General features: G+C 45.9%; 3 protein-coding genes across 3 annotated transcripts; all 3 read right to left on the reverse strand.

The window, feature by feature from the left end:
• Nucleotides 1–1,970: 1,970 nt before the first annotated feature.
• Nucleotides 1,971–5,930, reverse strand: TrAtP1_010223 (uncharacterized protein). The gene is made up of 6 exons (XM_014089863.2): nucleotides 5,644–5,930; nucleotides 4,690–5,582; nucleotides 3,607–4,574; nucleotides 2,864–3,551; nucleotides 2,717–2,781; nucleotides 1,971–2,657 (listed from the first exon to the last, which is right to left on the reverse strand). Exons 3-6 carry the CDS (start codon nucleotides 4,080–4,082, stop codon nucleotides 2,132–2,134), a joined length of 1,755 nt encoding a protein of 584 aa, XP_013945338.1. The 5' UTR covers nucleotides 4,083–4,574; nucleotides 4,690–5,582; nucleotides 5,644–5,930; the 3' UTR covers nucleotides 1,971–2,131.
• Nucleotides 5,931–6,918: 988 nt separating this feature from the next.
• TrAtP1_010224 (uncharacterized protein) lies at nucleotides 6,919–11,346 on the reverse strand (the record flags this gene model as incomplete). Its single annotated transcript, XM_066114610.1, has 1 exon — nucleotides 6,919–11,346. One exon carries the CDS (start codon nucleotides 11,344–11,346, stop codon nucleotides 6,919–6,921), a length of 4,428 nt encoding a protein of 1,475 aa, XP_065970706.1.
• A 580-nt stretch (nucleotides 11,347–11,926) lies between these two features.
• Nucleotides 11,927–13,213, reverse strand: TrAtP1_010225 (uncharacterized protein; the record flags this gene model as incomplete). Its single annotated transcript, XM_014089604.1, has 2 exons — nucleotides 11,927–12,693; nucleotides 12,748–13,213. The coding sequence occupies 2 exons, from the start codon at nucleotides 13,211–13,213 to the stop codon at nucleotides 11,927–11,929; spliced, it is 1,233 nt and encodes a 410-aa protein (XP_013945079.1).
• Nucleotides 13,214–14,798: the final 1,585 nt, after the last annotated feature.

A 14,798-nucleotide genomic window follows, 5' to 3' on the forward strand; every position in this document is an offset into this window, starting at 1 on the left:
AAACATAGATCTTTTCATTACAGCTCCTCATCTTTGTTCGGGTGCTTCTATCCTTCATGTCGGTTTACCTTGTCTCGACAGAGACTTCAGGCCTTCAGTATTTTCAGCCTAACTCCAGTAGGTGCGCCCATTGGCTTCCTCGCGAACGGTTTCTATACACTTGAGGGAATTTATTGGGCGGGTGATCCCACTGCCATCCTTATTGATCTCCCTCTCGATACCACGTTGCCATTTCTCACCACAAAGGACGGCGAATGACGTGGGAAATCCCTCGCCCAGCAATAGCCAGATGGTAGTCTCATTGAAACACCTCCATCACAAAGCGTAGTTGTATCCATGGCTCATGTGGGTAGCCGAAGTAGAATGACCTAGGCACATTAATGCGCCTTTCTTGTCTTGTCTTCACCGAATGAGCATCCTAGTGCTGTTTATAGGATGCACTACACACTTTACTAGTAGCATCAGTAGCATTAGTAGTATTAGTAGCTGTAGTTGCAGTAGCTGTAGTCTCTGCGTTAAACAGTAAATGGGGATGAGAGGCATGTCGAATGATAGGTTTGGCGTAATAGGAGAAACTGATTCATCCCATTGGCCATCTGCCCACATTGTATTTCCCATAGTTGGGTCAATACTCCAAAGACAATGATTAAAAGGCATTTGTTGCACAGGTTGTCTAACGTTGTCCCAGTCTGCAGCAACATATCGAAACATGGTTTTATTGGTAAACCATGTATCGATTGTTACTGTGCATTTTCTCAAGTCCAAGTGTTTCATATTGAACTTTTCCCCTCGTCTCAGTGCGAAAATGCCAAACATCATGGCAATTCCATGATCTTGCATCTTGCAGAGGGATGCTTTAAACAAATGTGTTTGCCAAGGGACGATTGGCAGGTTCCAGCGACCAAGGAACATGCGGAAACAAATTACTTCTTGTGAAACATTTGGTTTTGTTTGGCATATATCGTTGAAGCGGTTGCAAAAGTGTGCGGCCATCCAGTATATTATGGTAACCTTATTGACACCCTTTTCCCCTAAGCCTTCCTTCTCGGCAAAGGAGTTGCAGCTTGCACGATATATTGATAGTAATAGAGGTGTCATCTTTAATAAATCACGCCAATTCCAGCCATTCGCGATTGCCCGTGGCCTTGATGAGGGGTGACAGGGGTAAAAGATATGGCCACCATTAGGCATAGGAATGGCGAAATGGAATTCGAGTTGAAGTTTGGAAATACCGGAATGCGTTGCGATGTCGAGAAGTATGTCATAGATATCTTGGTATGCCTTCTAGGCGCCAGGGCTATCTTTAACCGGTTCGTCACCAGTAGTAAACAGTTCTGCCTTCTTAGATTCGATGATCTTTTGGGCTTCCGGGGCTTGCGTTCCTGTTCTGAGGGTCTCTAATACGGCTTGTCTTGTTGTCATAGACCACTGCATCAGACATGGAATATTCTAGATATTTTCAATTTCCCAATTATGCATGATATGCAAGATCCTCGACTGACTCAATCTACTGTATGGACTAGGCATACCAGACATACGAGATATACGAGATATACGAGACTTGCGAGATCTAATAAATTGACTCGATACCTATACGAGATACGAGATTGACAAACTTTATTTCGGAGGCTAAAATATCTACAACCCTTTCTTGCATTATCATATTGCGATAACCGCATCACGGCAATGACTTGTGGATTTTTGAGTCTGAAAAGTCACACGAGTTTGAACAGCGACGCATACTTATCATGCCTGTGACTGATTCAGCAATAGGTCAGTCTAATTCATCTTAAAAATTACAATTGGGATACTTCCATGCAAGATACACTTGATTGGATAGAGTAGTAGCGGAATCGTACATGTAGCGTAAGAGTCACGGTGAAAATTAGTATGAAAGGTAGAGATTACACAATAGGCACAAAGGAATCGCCACAGTCGTATATGATCAATCACACGTGTAGTACAGAATTGATGAAATATATATATTGCACACCGCTTGAATAACCCATATCTATCATGACATATATATGTAACGCGAAAAATGCTATCAATTGTTACCCCATTGCACCGTAAACTTGCCAACCGTTTAATATCAAATCAGTTCCTTTTCCCCTATAAAATCCAAGTCCAACTATCCATTGAGAGGAGATTTGCACGTAAAAGTGTTTATCTGCGGCGACTTAAAAGCAGACATAAGGCCCTCGACTGCTGCATACGTGCCCAGTCCACTGAGTGCCAGTGAGCCAAGCGTGTAGACAAGCAGGGTGATGTGCAGCCACCAGAACCTGCCAAAGAATCCTCGCATGATCCGCTTCACCCCGGAATCTCTACGACGGACGGTACCAGTCGTCGGGTCGAAGCCGCCTTCTCCTTCCATTGCGCTTCGCTGTACAGAAAGTCCGAGGCCGATGAAAGCGGGGAACGTGTACGTAAACTGCACAAGACACACAGCAGCGGTGACGCTCGTCAAACCGAAGAAATCGGGAATGGAGCCGGCAATGATGAATGCAATGATCCAGTAGATTGGGACCAGAACAGCCCACAGGATCTTGCCTCCCTTGGTGGTCAAAGGCGGGGCTTTGAAAATCTCCATGAAGACGTTGTTGTAGATGACCTTGATGCCAATGTTGCCGTAAAGCGTCGCAGCAATAATGCCTCTATACCAGCAATGTTAGCGGCCAGGAGAGTGAAAAAAGGGTAATAAAGAAAGACTAACGTGATCACAGCAAGCATATTGCAAACGGTTTGCCAAGCGTAGGGCGATAATCCTTGATAAGCGAGCTGGTGTCGTTAGTTGATGATCTTGAATCCCTGGTGTCATAGCATCCACGCCTCTAACGCGCAACGCTAAGAATGAACTTACCTGATTGGAATACTGTCCTTGATAGTAGTAAACAAATGATCCGTAGGACATGTAGCACGCATAAATAAAAAACTGAGCACCCCACATAGCCTTGAGGAAGTCCCGTGGTCGCTGAAGCTCAGCCATGAACTCGATGAACAGCTGGGCGCCACCATAGGCATAAACACCGTTCATGAGACCGTTGATAGATCCAATAAAGCCGTTTGTTGATGGTGGAACACCACCATATCGATGAACAGGAGGATAAGTTCCATTAGCAAAAGGGGCAACTGAGTCGCCGCCCAGGGCAGCACCAGCAGAGCCGGCCTGTGCAGCTATGAAGTTTGGCTCGCTGTGAGCCATGACTCCCATGCTGATAAACATAATCAAGAGATTAATAACAACAGCAAAGTTTGCCAATACGCCCAGTTTGTTGAGCGTCCGAATTTGTCCTAGGAAGAAACCCACAACGGCCCAGATCAAGCAGCATACAACGTAGCAAAGCCTGAACTTGGAAACTTGTGAGATAGAAAGGCCATTGCTGATGACGAGAACGCCAACGCTAATCGTCAATTGAACAGCCTGGAGAAAGTTGATTATGTGGCGAAACCAACTTCCATAAAGGCGGAGTCCAATGTCACCGTAGTTCTTTACCGGAAACTCATACGAATCCAGATACAGGAAGGCTTTCCACAGAAGATATCCGGAACTAAAAGCACGTTAACAATTGCCAAATAACCAATCAGCACACGCATTTTACTTACAATCCAGCACATATACCGAAAACAGTAAACAGTCCAATGCCTTGGCCCCAGCCCATAGTGCCGATAGAGAAACCAACTCCGAAAGGACCCAAGATATCAGTTGTAATCAGGTAAAAGCATGCTGCGGCACTGGCAGAACGCAGAGCACGGCTGGCATTGGTCCACTCGAGGTCGGTAATTTCTAGGCGATGGCTCTCGTTATCACCTGATGAGGCGTTCTTGACCTCATTACCGGCGGGCTGTTCACCCTCAAGTCGTCGAGGTTCCGCTTTTGACGGGCGTATATAATCCTTCCAAGTAGAAGGCGGTGCTGTGGCTCTTAATTCATCTTCTTCGGCTCGTGCCTTCTCGGCATAGTACATATACTCCTCGATCGTAACGCTAGAATCGTACATAGGGCGGTGTTGGGGCTTGATGACGGCCGTGACAGTGCCATCCTCGGGTCCAGAGGAGTATTCCTCTTTCTCGGAGCCCATATTGATGACTTTGAAGTTGCAGATACAACCTGAAAAGTGCGAAAGATGATATAACAAGAGGGGATTAAGGACTGTGGTTGGGTAGGTCTTTTAGTCCCAAGAAACGTGGGACAGCTTGAAAACGGATTTCGCTCGTGTAAACTCGCAACAAACTAAACCATGGGGAAAAGGGTCAGAAACTCTCTGGGGAAAAGTCAGGGTTTCTGGGGATATATGTCTATTCGGCGGTATGGCATCTTCTCTACATCGGTGACTCTTATCAGTTGCCACGGACTGAGACTAACTAGAGGCGGGAAATGTTTGGAAGCATTCCACCTTCTGGGGCCTGTGGCGATGCCCACCTCCAGGAACTATGGCTTTTCTTGGAGCCCATCCCGTTGACAATTGTCGACAACATCAGTGGCAGGCATGATTACCAACCAGCTAATGACTGTTGCTAGTGGAGAGAAACGCCGAATATCATGACATTTGCCCGAGGAGTCGTTTGGCCCACTAAAAGTGATAGGTGAGTCTACTGAAACAAGTTAAAGAAAGGGCGTATTTAAGAGCATTCGAACAAAAGTCCTCAAGCTCCCAGACAAAAGTCCCCAGCTGCAGTCGATCTTACCGAGAATGCCGGCACCTGTACCAGCGTCCGGGGTCCCAGGTTGCACTCCGAGCCCGGCAAGTTGAAGCTGTGGCCAATCTCTGTATTTAGTTACCTAAAAAATATTTTCCTCGCGGAGCTTTAGCCCATTTTAACTGGACATGACTAGCACATCAAAGATGCTTTTTGTGGAGAGGCATTCGTAGGCCTATCATGGGATTCGTATCATGCGTGGCTTATGAATAATCCTGACTACTTGACGGATGCTTAACTTTGCTGTTTTGGAATCTGACGTCGAATATTTCCAGAAGTCTGGTTGCATTCGGGAACTTGTTTTTTAGGCCCTTGGCAATGTTTGACAGGCCAGGCAGTTAAGCGTTACCAAGACACTAGCATCGGTTCCATGCTCTGATCACCGGGTGCTGTGCAGCGTGGCGTTTTTCATTCTCCGAGAAAGCCGTCATCCGCGGACTTATAACTGACAGGCCACCAATGACGCCACTGAGGAACATTGATAGTGGAGAAAGCCAAGTCGGTGAGGCTCAACGGCAGTCTTTGGTCTCTTAGTCTCGGCAGACTCCGGACTCGCTGGTGACTGTGGCTTGAAAGCGATATCGCCAAGGACCTTAAGGCGGCCCGGCATGGCCGCAGGGTTTAGTCTGGCGAAGTTCTCCGCCGTGCCACGTTGCGGCTGAGTCTGAGTCTGAATGCGGCAATAATTCGGAGGAAGCGTGCTCGTATACTCGTCTCTGTTTACTCAAAGCTAGAAAAATTTTATCAGCCACAGGACGCTATAGAAGATCTAGATAAGCTTTTTTCTTGTAGTTAATGTCATATTAAAGTATTGAGATGGCTTGGACTTTAGCAGCAACACGGTCAAGAGTTGAAATGTTTTCTCATAGCATTTTGCTTCCCTTTTCTCCTTGGAAGAGCTTAGTGTATGCTGCGGTCAGCGTTGGAGAGTCATTTACGGACCAGTAGTGAGAAGGCGGTTAGTCAATTGGAAGTCATCCACTTGTGATAGAGCTCATTAGTAGTTGTAACACAGCAGGCGATGGATAATAAACGGATTTTATACGAGTAGCATCTGACAACTACTTGCTAGCTCCCACTCACTAGTCTATCCAGGCATCAAAACTAGGCCCAATACTTATAACAAAACTGGATGCTCCGCCTTCGGAAAATACTCTGCAGTCCGGTAGTGCCGACTCGATATGCAGCACGGGTTTGATCATCTCTTCCAGAACCAAAAACCGAGACCCGCCTCCCGATCCGGCCCACTCTCGGCATGGCATATCCGGCCTTGGATGGCGTTATTGCCTTCTAGACTGGCGCACCAGAAGGTCTTGACTCAGATTCTCTGGGTGATAGGCTAACGGGCACCTACGAGAGCCGTAAAACGGCGACAAATCGTAAAGACAAATCTTTAGCTATGTTACATATTTCAGAATAGTCGCTCATAGTTTACTTGAGAGAGGGTTTTCTGCAAATATAACGTATGGCCCTTCTATTATGATCGTATAAGCGCTTTGAAGAGAGTTACGGCAGGTTTATCCTCTTCCCAATGTCAAATGCGTTCGCAGGTGATCGCCTTAATACTTTTTACATCTGCCAAGAGGGAAATAACAATAGTTTAGATTGATGTCTCCTTGCCCAATTGTTTATCAAGTCTAAAAAAGGGCAGTTGCTCTTAGGACATGTATAGGCTACGAAACCGTGCATGGGCTGAAACGTCTGAACAACATGGTGAAATATAAAAACCAGATTGAACCCCCAGATCTCCATCCCATGCCAATGCTGGGATTCCATGTCACGATAGTACACCCCAGACCCCAGCTCCCCCGCCCACTATTGAGCTGCTGGCGGAAATTTTGGGGTATGGCCACTTTCAGTACCCTGACTGATTCAAACACATGATAATAGTAGCTTTAGTTATGGCGGCTGTACCGAACCTACGATATGAATTTGCAGTCTCCCATGTTGACCAGGCTTGCTCGCATTACAAATCGCTAAAAACTTCACAATATAAGGGATGACCAGAATGTTTATAATAAATACACTTATATAGAGAAAAATAGGATAATGTTCTATGTAGCACCCGAGCAATAGGAAACTTGCGACGATTGCAGCCTTACTTAGACAAATTTGTATTGAGCGCTAGAACAGTATACATCCACCTCCATTTACCATGAGGGAAAAAGCCAACGGGGTCCTCGAAGACGCGCTTGAAAATTACGTAAATGGAACTGTTTAAGATCTAGATTCCCATACATGTGAGGTTTCCCGACACTTCAACCCGGCAGCGGCGCACTCCGAACAGATCATAAAATCTGCACATAATTTGCATTCAAAATATTTGGCGCCAAGCCGGATACATCGTGTGCATATATCACACCAAGAAGTATTCAGGCCAAAAGTATAACTCTCCGACGGGGCTGAAGTGTCGGCGTGGCTTTGAACCTCGAGTTTCCTTTTAGCGGCGGCGAGCTCCAAAAGTTCAATCAGCTCGCGATTCTTGCTTCTGTATGCCCAGGAAAACACTGATCGTCCAAAGCAATCTTCATAGTCCAGAACCACCTGATCTATTGCCAATAGCTGTTTTACAACCTCCAGATGTTCATTTCGTACCGCAGCGAATAATGCAGAAGAGTTATAACGGTCTCGTTTGTTAACATCAGCATTTTGTGAAAGCAGTAACTCAACTATATCACCGTATCCGCGCATTGCGGCATTGAAGAGAGGTGTTCGTCCTTCAGCTTCTGTTTGATCTATGCTTCCTTGGTCAGATATGCGTAGCTGGTCTCTGATGACCTCAAATTGTCCATATAACGATGCCACATGTAGTATACTATCCTCAGCTTGATCCAAAGTTGTTAAACCTGCATCCAGTAAGACATGTAGAGTTTCAATATGCCCCCTTCCCACCGCATAAAACAGAGCTGTATATCCACGCGGAATGGTTGCATGTCTATCAGCTCCTGCTTCAAGAAGTACACGAACGACATCTGCGTGCCCTCTGAAAGCCGCAAAGTGAAGAACTGTCCATCCATCATTGTCAATTGCAAAGACATTAGCGCCATTCGAGAGGAGAAGCTTTATGGCATCTGCGCCGCCCTGTTCAGCGGCATAGAATAGCACAGAGCGACCGCTACCGTCAACTGCGGTGATATCAGCTCCTTTATCCAATAGAAATCGCATAGTATACAATTGAAGGGCCATCGACGCTCCCATCAGTGGAGTGATACCTCGTGGAGTTGGAAGAGAAATATCAACGCCATAACTAAGGAGGACCTCGAGAATTGGAATTTGTCCGAGACTGGCTGCAAAGACTGACGGAACTAACGCTGAGCGAAAGAAGGCTGCAGTGTAATCTGCCCCATATTCGAGCAAAATGCTCACGACTTCGGCGTGGCGTCCCGCAATGGCCACGCTTAACGGTGTTGTGGGTTCAGTAGTCTTAATCTCAGGGTTTGCTCCATTCTCGAGCAGCAGCCTGACAATTTCAGTTTGCCCATCTTCTGATGCAAGAAGAAGAGGCGAGTATTCATTTTCACTCATTAAAAGTTCTTGGTCAGCTCCTGCCGCGAGGAGAATACGGACACAGTCAACCGAACCGCTGACAACCGCGTAGTGCAAAGCGCAGACGCCTTTATCATCAACCATGTCCAGATTAGCTCCATTTTCTACTAGCATCCGGAGGATCTCAGAGTTCTTGTCCCAAGCTGCAAACATCATGGCTGTCTTCCCGCTGCTATCTCGTATATTCAGGTCGGCCCCTTTTTCAATAAGCAGATGAACGATCTCGCTATTATCGGTAGCAAGGGCTAATGCAGTACTTCCCAGGTCGCTAACAAGATCGGGGTCCGCTCCGCAGTCAAGGAGGAGCCTCATAGATTCCACAATGCCGAAATGAGCTGTAAAGTGAAGTGGCAGCCACTTATAATACTTTCCCGCCTGTTTTATTTGATCCGGGGCCGCGGCAATAAACAGGTGTGCCATGTTGATATCATTTCTCCTGAGTGCAAAGAATAGGGGAGGGTGCCCGTCAGAGTCTGTAGCAATGACATTGGCCCCGTATTGTAAAAGTAGCTTAGCTATCTCAGTCTGTTTTGCTTCTGCTGCGCTATGTAGAGGCGTGGCCTGGTGGAAGCCGGCGCCGTTGACTTCCGACCCGCTCTCTAGCAAAAGCCGAACCAGATTCAAGTGACCGTTGCGAGCTGCCAGATGTAGAGGAGATTGTCCGCTCCAAGTTTTCAAGCTGATATCTGCACCGGATGATATTAATGTTTGAGCAATCTGTTCGTTGCCGTTTCCGCAAGCTGCAGCAAGCGCTGTCTCCCCGGAAATAGATCTATCATCCAATCGATCCGGGTGTTTTCGGATTAATCTTAGCGTAAGATTCGTTAAGTTGAGTTTTGCTGCATAAAATATCGGACTGGGTTGCGTAAAGGGCGCAAGATCCTTTTGTTTTCTCTTTGTGTCTTCACTCTTGCTGTCTTCCGTCGAGGTCTCCGCTCTACTCTTTTCTTTTGAGTCGTAATACTCTCTCCAACGTTCCCATATAGTCAAATCATGACTATCAAATAATGCATCGATGAGTTTATTCATCAAGCCATCTTCTTCGTCACCTTCTCGGGCGTGGTGAGACCAGAATTCCGCCGCATAATCTCTAAAAGATCCCTGTACCTGACTTGAATTGTTTGAAGCAGATATTCCCCATGCCTCTTCATATTGGATATATCGAAGACAGATTTGTGCGATGATCGTGTTTTCTCTTTTTTCGTTGGAATGTCTCAAATGTTCGTTTTGGATAAGAATGCTTCTAGAATGCGGGTCTTGGTAGAGATAATATTGTTTTATAGAAAAATGGGTGAGTCGCACAGTACTTGATCCAGGATCTGACGAGTTTTCGTAAATGTTCAAAAGTGAGCCGCAAAGCCCAAGTATTTCGCTGTTAATATATTCGTCGTCAATTGTATCTGGAAGATCGCCCAGGGGATATTCATCACAATTAATGCTGATCAGCGCGGCTTCTGTGAGTTCAGCGACTGTCAAAGGCTTTGCTGCGAATGTGACCCAACGGAGCAACGTAAAAGCTCTATGCCTCTCCTCTTCCGGTAGCTGTGCCATTCTAGCCCAGTTTCTTTGATACAGGCCTTCTAAACCAGAAGGAGTTTTATCAATCGTGTCTTGTAGCTGCTTCAAATTTTTCCATGCTCGTAAAGAATTTTCCTGCAGCTTAAGCCAAAGGAACTGTCCGGCGCATTGCGTTGCCATTTTTTGAGATATCTCTTCCTTAATCATCTTGCTTTTCTTAAACAATTTTTTCTCAACAATACTTCTGGAATAGTTTTGAATATCGCTATTGATGTCATCTGGGCTGATTCTGTGCTCAAGTATCGCGCTCTCCATGTTCTGAATGCCAGCTCGAATCATGGGCTCATCTCTGCTGGTGATGATAATTCTTGTCGCTGAGTCGGCAATTGCATGATCCAGATGCTCTAAAAAGTGTGTTATAGAGTCAGTGGCCCGGATAGTATCATTCCCCAGCCAAGTGCACTCGTCAAGCCCATCAATTATGAAGATACACCCTGGAAGAATGTGGACTATTTCTTGTAACAACCGCATAGTGACAGTCCGAGTTGCTACGGATCCAAGATGAGTCTCTCGACTCATGCGCACGCAGTCAAAAATAATCTTATTCTGGAACATGATGCTGGAAATCCAACATCGAATCGCCTCGTATGGGTCATTTCGGCTCTCAAAATCAGACGAGAAGAAAAAGTAGGCGACGGGTGTTTTAGCTGTTGCCAATAGATGTTCGACTATTCCGGCGCAAAGTATGGTCTTCCCAAAGCCAGCAGGTCCGTTGATCCATAACAGTTTGAGCTTCAGTTCGTCTCCCTGGAGAGTGAACCAATCCTTAAATACTAGCCGTTCGAGGATCCAGCCACAGGTATCGTCAAGTCGAGCCTGAAGAGCCTCTTCAAAAATCTCATTGGGAGGGTACTGAGACAACCAGGCGTGCAGCTCGCGCAGTATTTCTGTTTCTGCCTTATCTTCTAGTTTTTTAAGGACAGTCTTCATTTCGGAAGCCCAAGGCGCATTGCTGGCCATTGTCTGCGAACCATCCTGGACTGCAAGCCCTATCATGAGCTGTGGCAAGGCGTCGATGGGAACCAGGTAGTATAGATGCTGAACCAGTCGCCCAAATAGCTCTACTTGTCCTTCCCGCCTACTTTTGCCTCTCAGTGCCCATGCAACCTTCGCCACTCTTGCTTTGGTACTCGATCGAGACAGCTCGACCAAACTTTTAGTGACAGAGGGACCATTTTCAATACTCGACTCATTCCGTAGGATATCATCACTTTGGCTATTTTTTTCTTGCTTGTTCAAGATTTCTTGCGCTGCATCAATAATATGGCGTACTGTTTGCAGCGTTTCCGGATCTGTGAGAGCCTCGTGCCGCTTTTCAGAGGGATCTATCGTCTCGCGACTCAGCCCAAGGGCTTTCCCCCACTTTTTGAATCGCAGTCTGTGGGATGCGAACTGAATAGCTAAAGCACGCTCATCAGCCCTAAAATGCCTGTAGTCGTCAATTTTCTCGATGACATCCAGGCAGGTTGAGAACAAGCTGGGGAGTTTGATAGCTCCAAACGCGAGGTTTATGGGGTTCATGACTCGTAAGGGGACAATTCAGAGAGGGGAACACTAGCTGAAACAAGAGGAGAAGGCTGTGTATGCGTTGGTCAGGTCGTGGGTTCACTTTATACCGCGTCTGCAGCTAAGAGAAGCCCCGCCAGTATGACCTGATGCAAGATCCTTCTCTGTGGCTGGCGCAGGGCACAGCCCGAATTTTACAGATTGACAAGCAAATAAATCAGCATCACACAATCCTCATTTGGAGTAATATATTCAATAGAATATTTGACTGTAACGAAATGTACAGTGTATGAAACAAGGCGCAGTATGGGAATCACCACCCATGGCTGAGCCCGACAGCAATGAAGCTTAAAAGTTAGTTGGTTAACCCAATTCTAACAACAGGAGAACCTTCGGCATAAAGCGCCACTCAAGAACTTTAGTCTAGTAGCTATGCAATTGGCAATTCGGCGGATCAGAATGAATGATGACAACGATTATTAGAATCTAGCACTACCTAAACGAAATTGGTTTCTGTGATACAAAATGACAACCCCAATGTTAATAGAAGCAATCATTCAGTGCTTACCGCTATCTATTTCATAATCTGCGCCTCTCAGGCACTAGAATAAGTAGCCATACCCTGCCAGCCCTTCCTGGATCCTATCGCACCCAAGTCCAGATGTTGGAGCATTTTCTGGGGCTTCGCGGCCAGATCAATCACAGCAAGGCTTGGACCATTAGTAAGGCTGTATAAATATGTTCTGTCAGATGCGCTGTCAAAAACACCAACATCAGTTGCTGGCAAAGTAATGGTGTCCATTACGGAACCCGTGCTGGGGCTCACAACAGTAATGTTGTAATTGCTTGCTGACAAGACATAAGCGCTGCTGAGTTCTTCCACGTATACGCCCCAGCAAGCGAGCCCTTCGTTGGACGGAAGCGCAACTGTGTGTTCGACCGTCGCCTGCAAGCTGGAAGACACAGACAGAATATATGCAACTCCCGCAGCATCTGTAAGTAGAGCTGTATCATCTGCGCCCAAAAAGTTGAGGCTAAAACTCAAGATGGCACCTGATGGTTGCGAAATTGTCGCTGTCCTGGAAACTTTGTTACCAACTACCGGCCACGCGTAGATTGAACCCAGAGTTGGACTGGCTCCTGAAGAAGAAGGAGGCGAGCCCTTGATGGTGACAAAGAGACCTGTTGAAGACGGGTTGAACCTGATATCCGAGACAGTGAGGATGGGGCCACTTGGTGGCGTCGTTTGCTTAACGGTTTGGGTGATGTCGCGAAGGCTGCTGTCCAAGGCTGCGAGACCGCGAGCTTCATCAACCGAGAAGCAAGCGACACCAGCCCTGGTTCCACCATTGAGAACACAAGCTATGGCGAGTTAGTTTTCCTCATTTGAACATGTCCAATGTTATGTCAACATACCAGTATTGATTTTCTCAGAGTAGGCTACCGAGACTGGGAAATCACCCAGCGTACTAGCAGGCTCGCCAACAAGTGTGAGATGCTGAGGGTTGCTGGGGTCGATTTTAAATAACGACAATGTGTTGCTACCAGCATTGACAACAAAAAGAAAGTTGCCGGATACAACAATTGCGTCGGCAGAGAACAGGCTGTCTGGCCCTGAAAACCCAGAGTTATCAGGGGGGGGAGGGTTCGGCACAACCCACTTTCCATAGGAACCATTTCCTTTGGTAGAAGCTCTCACGGGATTAGACAGAGTGCCATTGCTCAAGATGTTCAAAGAGACGACCGAAGCACCACTTGGGTCATTGTCAAGGAAATAGGCAGCGCGTTGTGCTGCTCCTACTTGCAAATCCAAACCCAAAATAGGGAGTGTTGAAGCCGAGGAGAGCGTCAGCCAAGAAGCAATAAGCGAGGGAACAAGCATCGTGTAAAGATTTTTCGTTTGAGTAAATAGGATATGTAAAGAATGACCCTGCTCTGTCTCTATTGACACTCATGTAAAAGCTTGGTGAGGTGCGACGCTATTTATACACATTCGTTGACCGATGACTACAATGCCATTGTAACAGGGGTTACTAATATCAGACATCTAGAATCCATCCTGATTCCATATCAAAGTGGAGCGATATACACATCACTCTATATCCCAGTCATTGCATAATTGTATGCATCTCCTCTTCTGCGAGACAAGAATATTATCTATATCAATATGGAGCACCCAGTAACTGAATTATCCTAATATCGTCGATCCTATTCAATTATACTCATGCTATAAGCCACTCTGAGACGAATCTCCTTAAAATGACTTAGGTAATCTTGTAAATAGTTAAAGATCTGAATATTTGGCCAAGTTGTGTAAATTAATTATAGAGTACCTTAAAATACCAAGATAAATAGCCATATAATATATCGATAGCCTAAAATGGAAGAAACTCCCATCGGCTCCAAGGAGCCATGCTCTTCACCGATGATTGGACATCCTACTGACTAACAGGAGAGTTGAACGTTTTACTATGTAATTTTATATTTCATAATGCATGTTGATAATCCTTTTGTGTATATTAAACGAGTGCATGTTGTGTATTTACATCAAGGCCTTCATTTGTGTTAGAGACATGTGGTGGGGATCAGCCCCAAAGCGGCCAGCTGCATATGCCGCACAGGCCCCATTCAGGACAAGAAATCTCGGTTGGATACAAAAGATGGCTGTTTACTGTGTTGCCCTATAACTCGTTATTTCCCGCAAACGTCCCTGGATTCACCGCCATAGCTGCAATACTACCCAAGACTACACATATAGTATATTTAGGGCGTTGAGAGTGCATGATCGTAGTGGAGACGACTTATGAGCTGCCCATCTTAGTATAGGTAGATCTTTTGTATCCTAGTGCTCAGCTTTAAAATGATCTTCTCCGACTTAAAACTCTGCAGGTTAGAGGTTTGAAATGGCTACTCTGCTACTCTGACTCAATCACATATTTGGTGTCTATTTTACCCTCCAATTATGATTCAGCAACCCATATTTAGTCTTTAAAAATTCAGCAATACTTTATTACTCCTATTATCAACAGCATAACGGAAGTCCCAGGCTGTAGCTTGCGGAAGACGAATCTATAGCCATGTGTATATACATGCAGCTTGGAATAATTGGGAACCAGCATTGAGCTAGTCTTTCTCTTTTTCATTTTGACGTTCAACTTGCTGACAAGAACATTGTGGAATTATTTACATTTTAAGAGCCGTTCCTCCGGCGCTGTGAGTTGGATAGAACAAATGTAGAGCGGAGATGTCATTCAGGCCTGCATGTTACCGGCGATTAAGTATCTGCAGGAAACACGCAATGCAAATGATCCCAGATAGGCTGCTAACAGAGATAATGCAGCCATGTTCGTCAATGTCAAAGACGTTGCGGGACTGCTGTAGCTACTGTGCTTGATAGGAAACGAAAAGCGAGCGCATTCCGGAGTGTGCATGTTTTGCCTAGGATAGTGGAGATGTTCTCCACGACA

The sequence above is a fragment of the Trichoderma atroviride genome, chromosome 5 (assembly GCF_020647795.1).
Source record: "Trichoderma atroviride chromosome 5, complete sequence".
NCBI classification, from domain to species: Eukaryota; Fungi; Ascomycota; class Sordariomycetes; order Hypocreales; family Hypocreaceae; genus Trichoderma; species Trichoderma atroviride.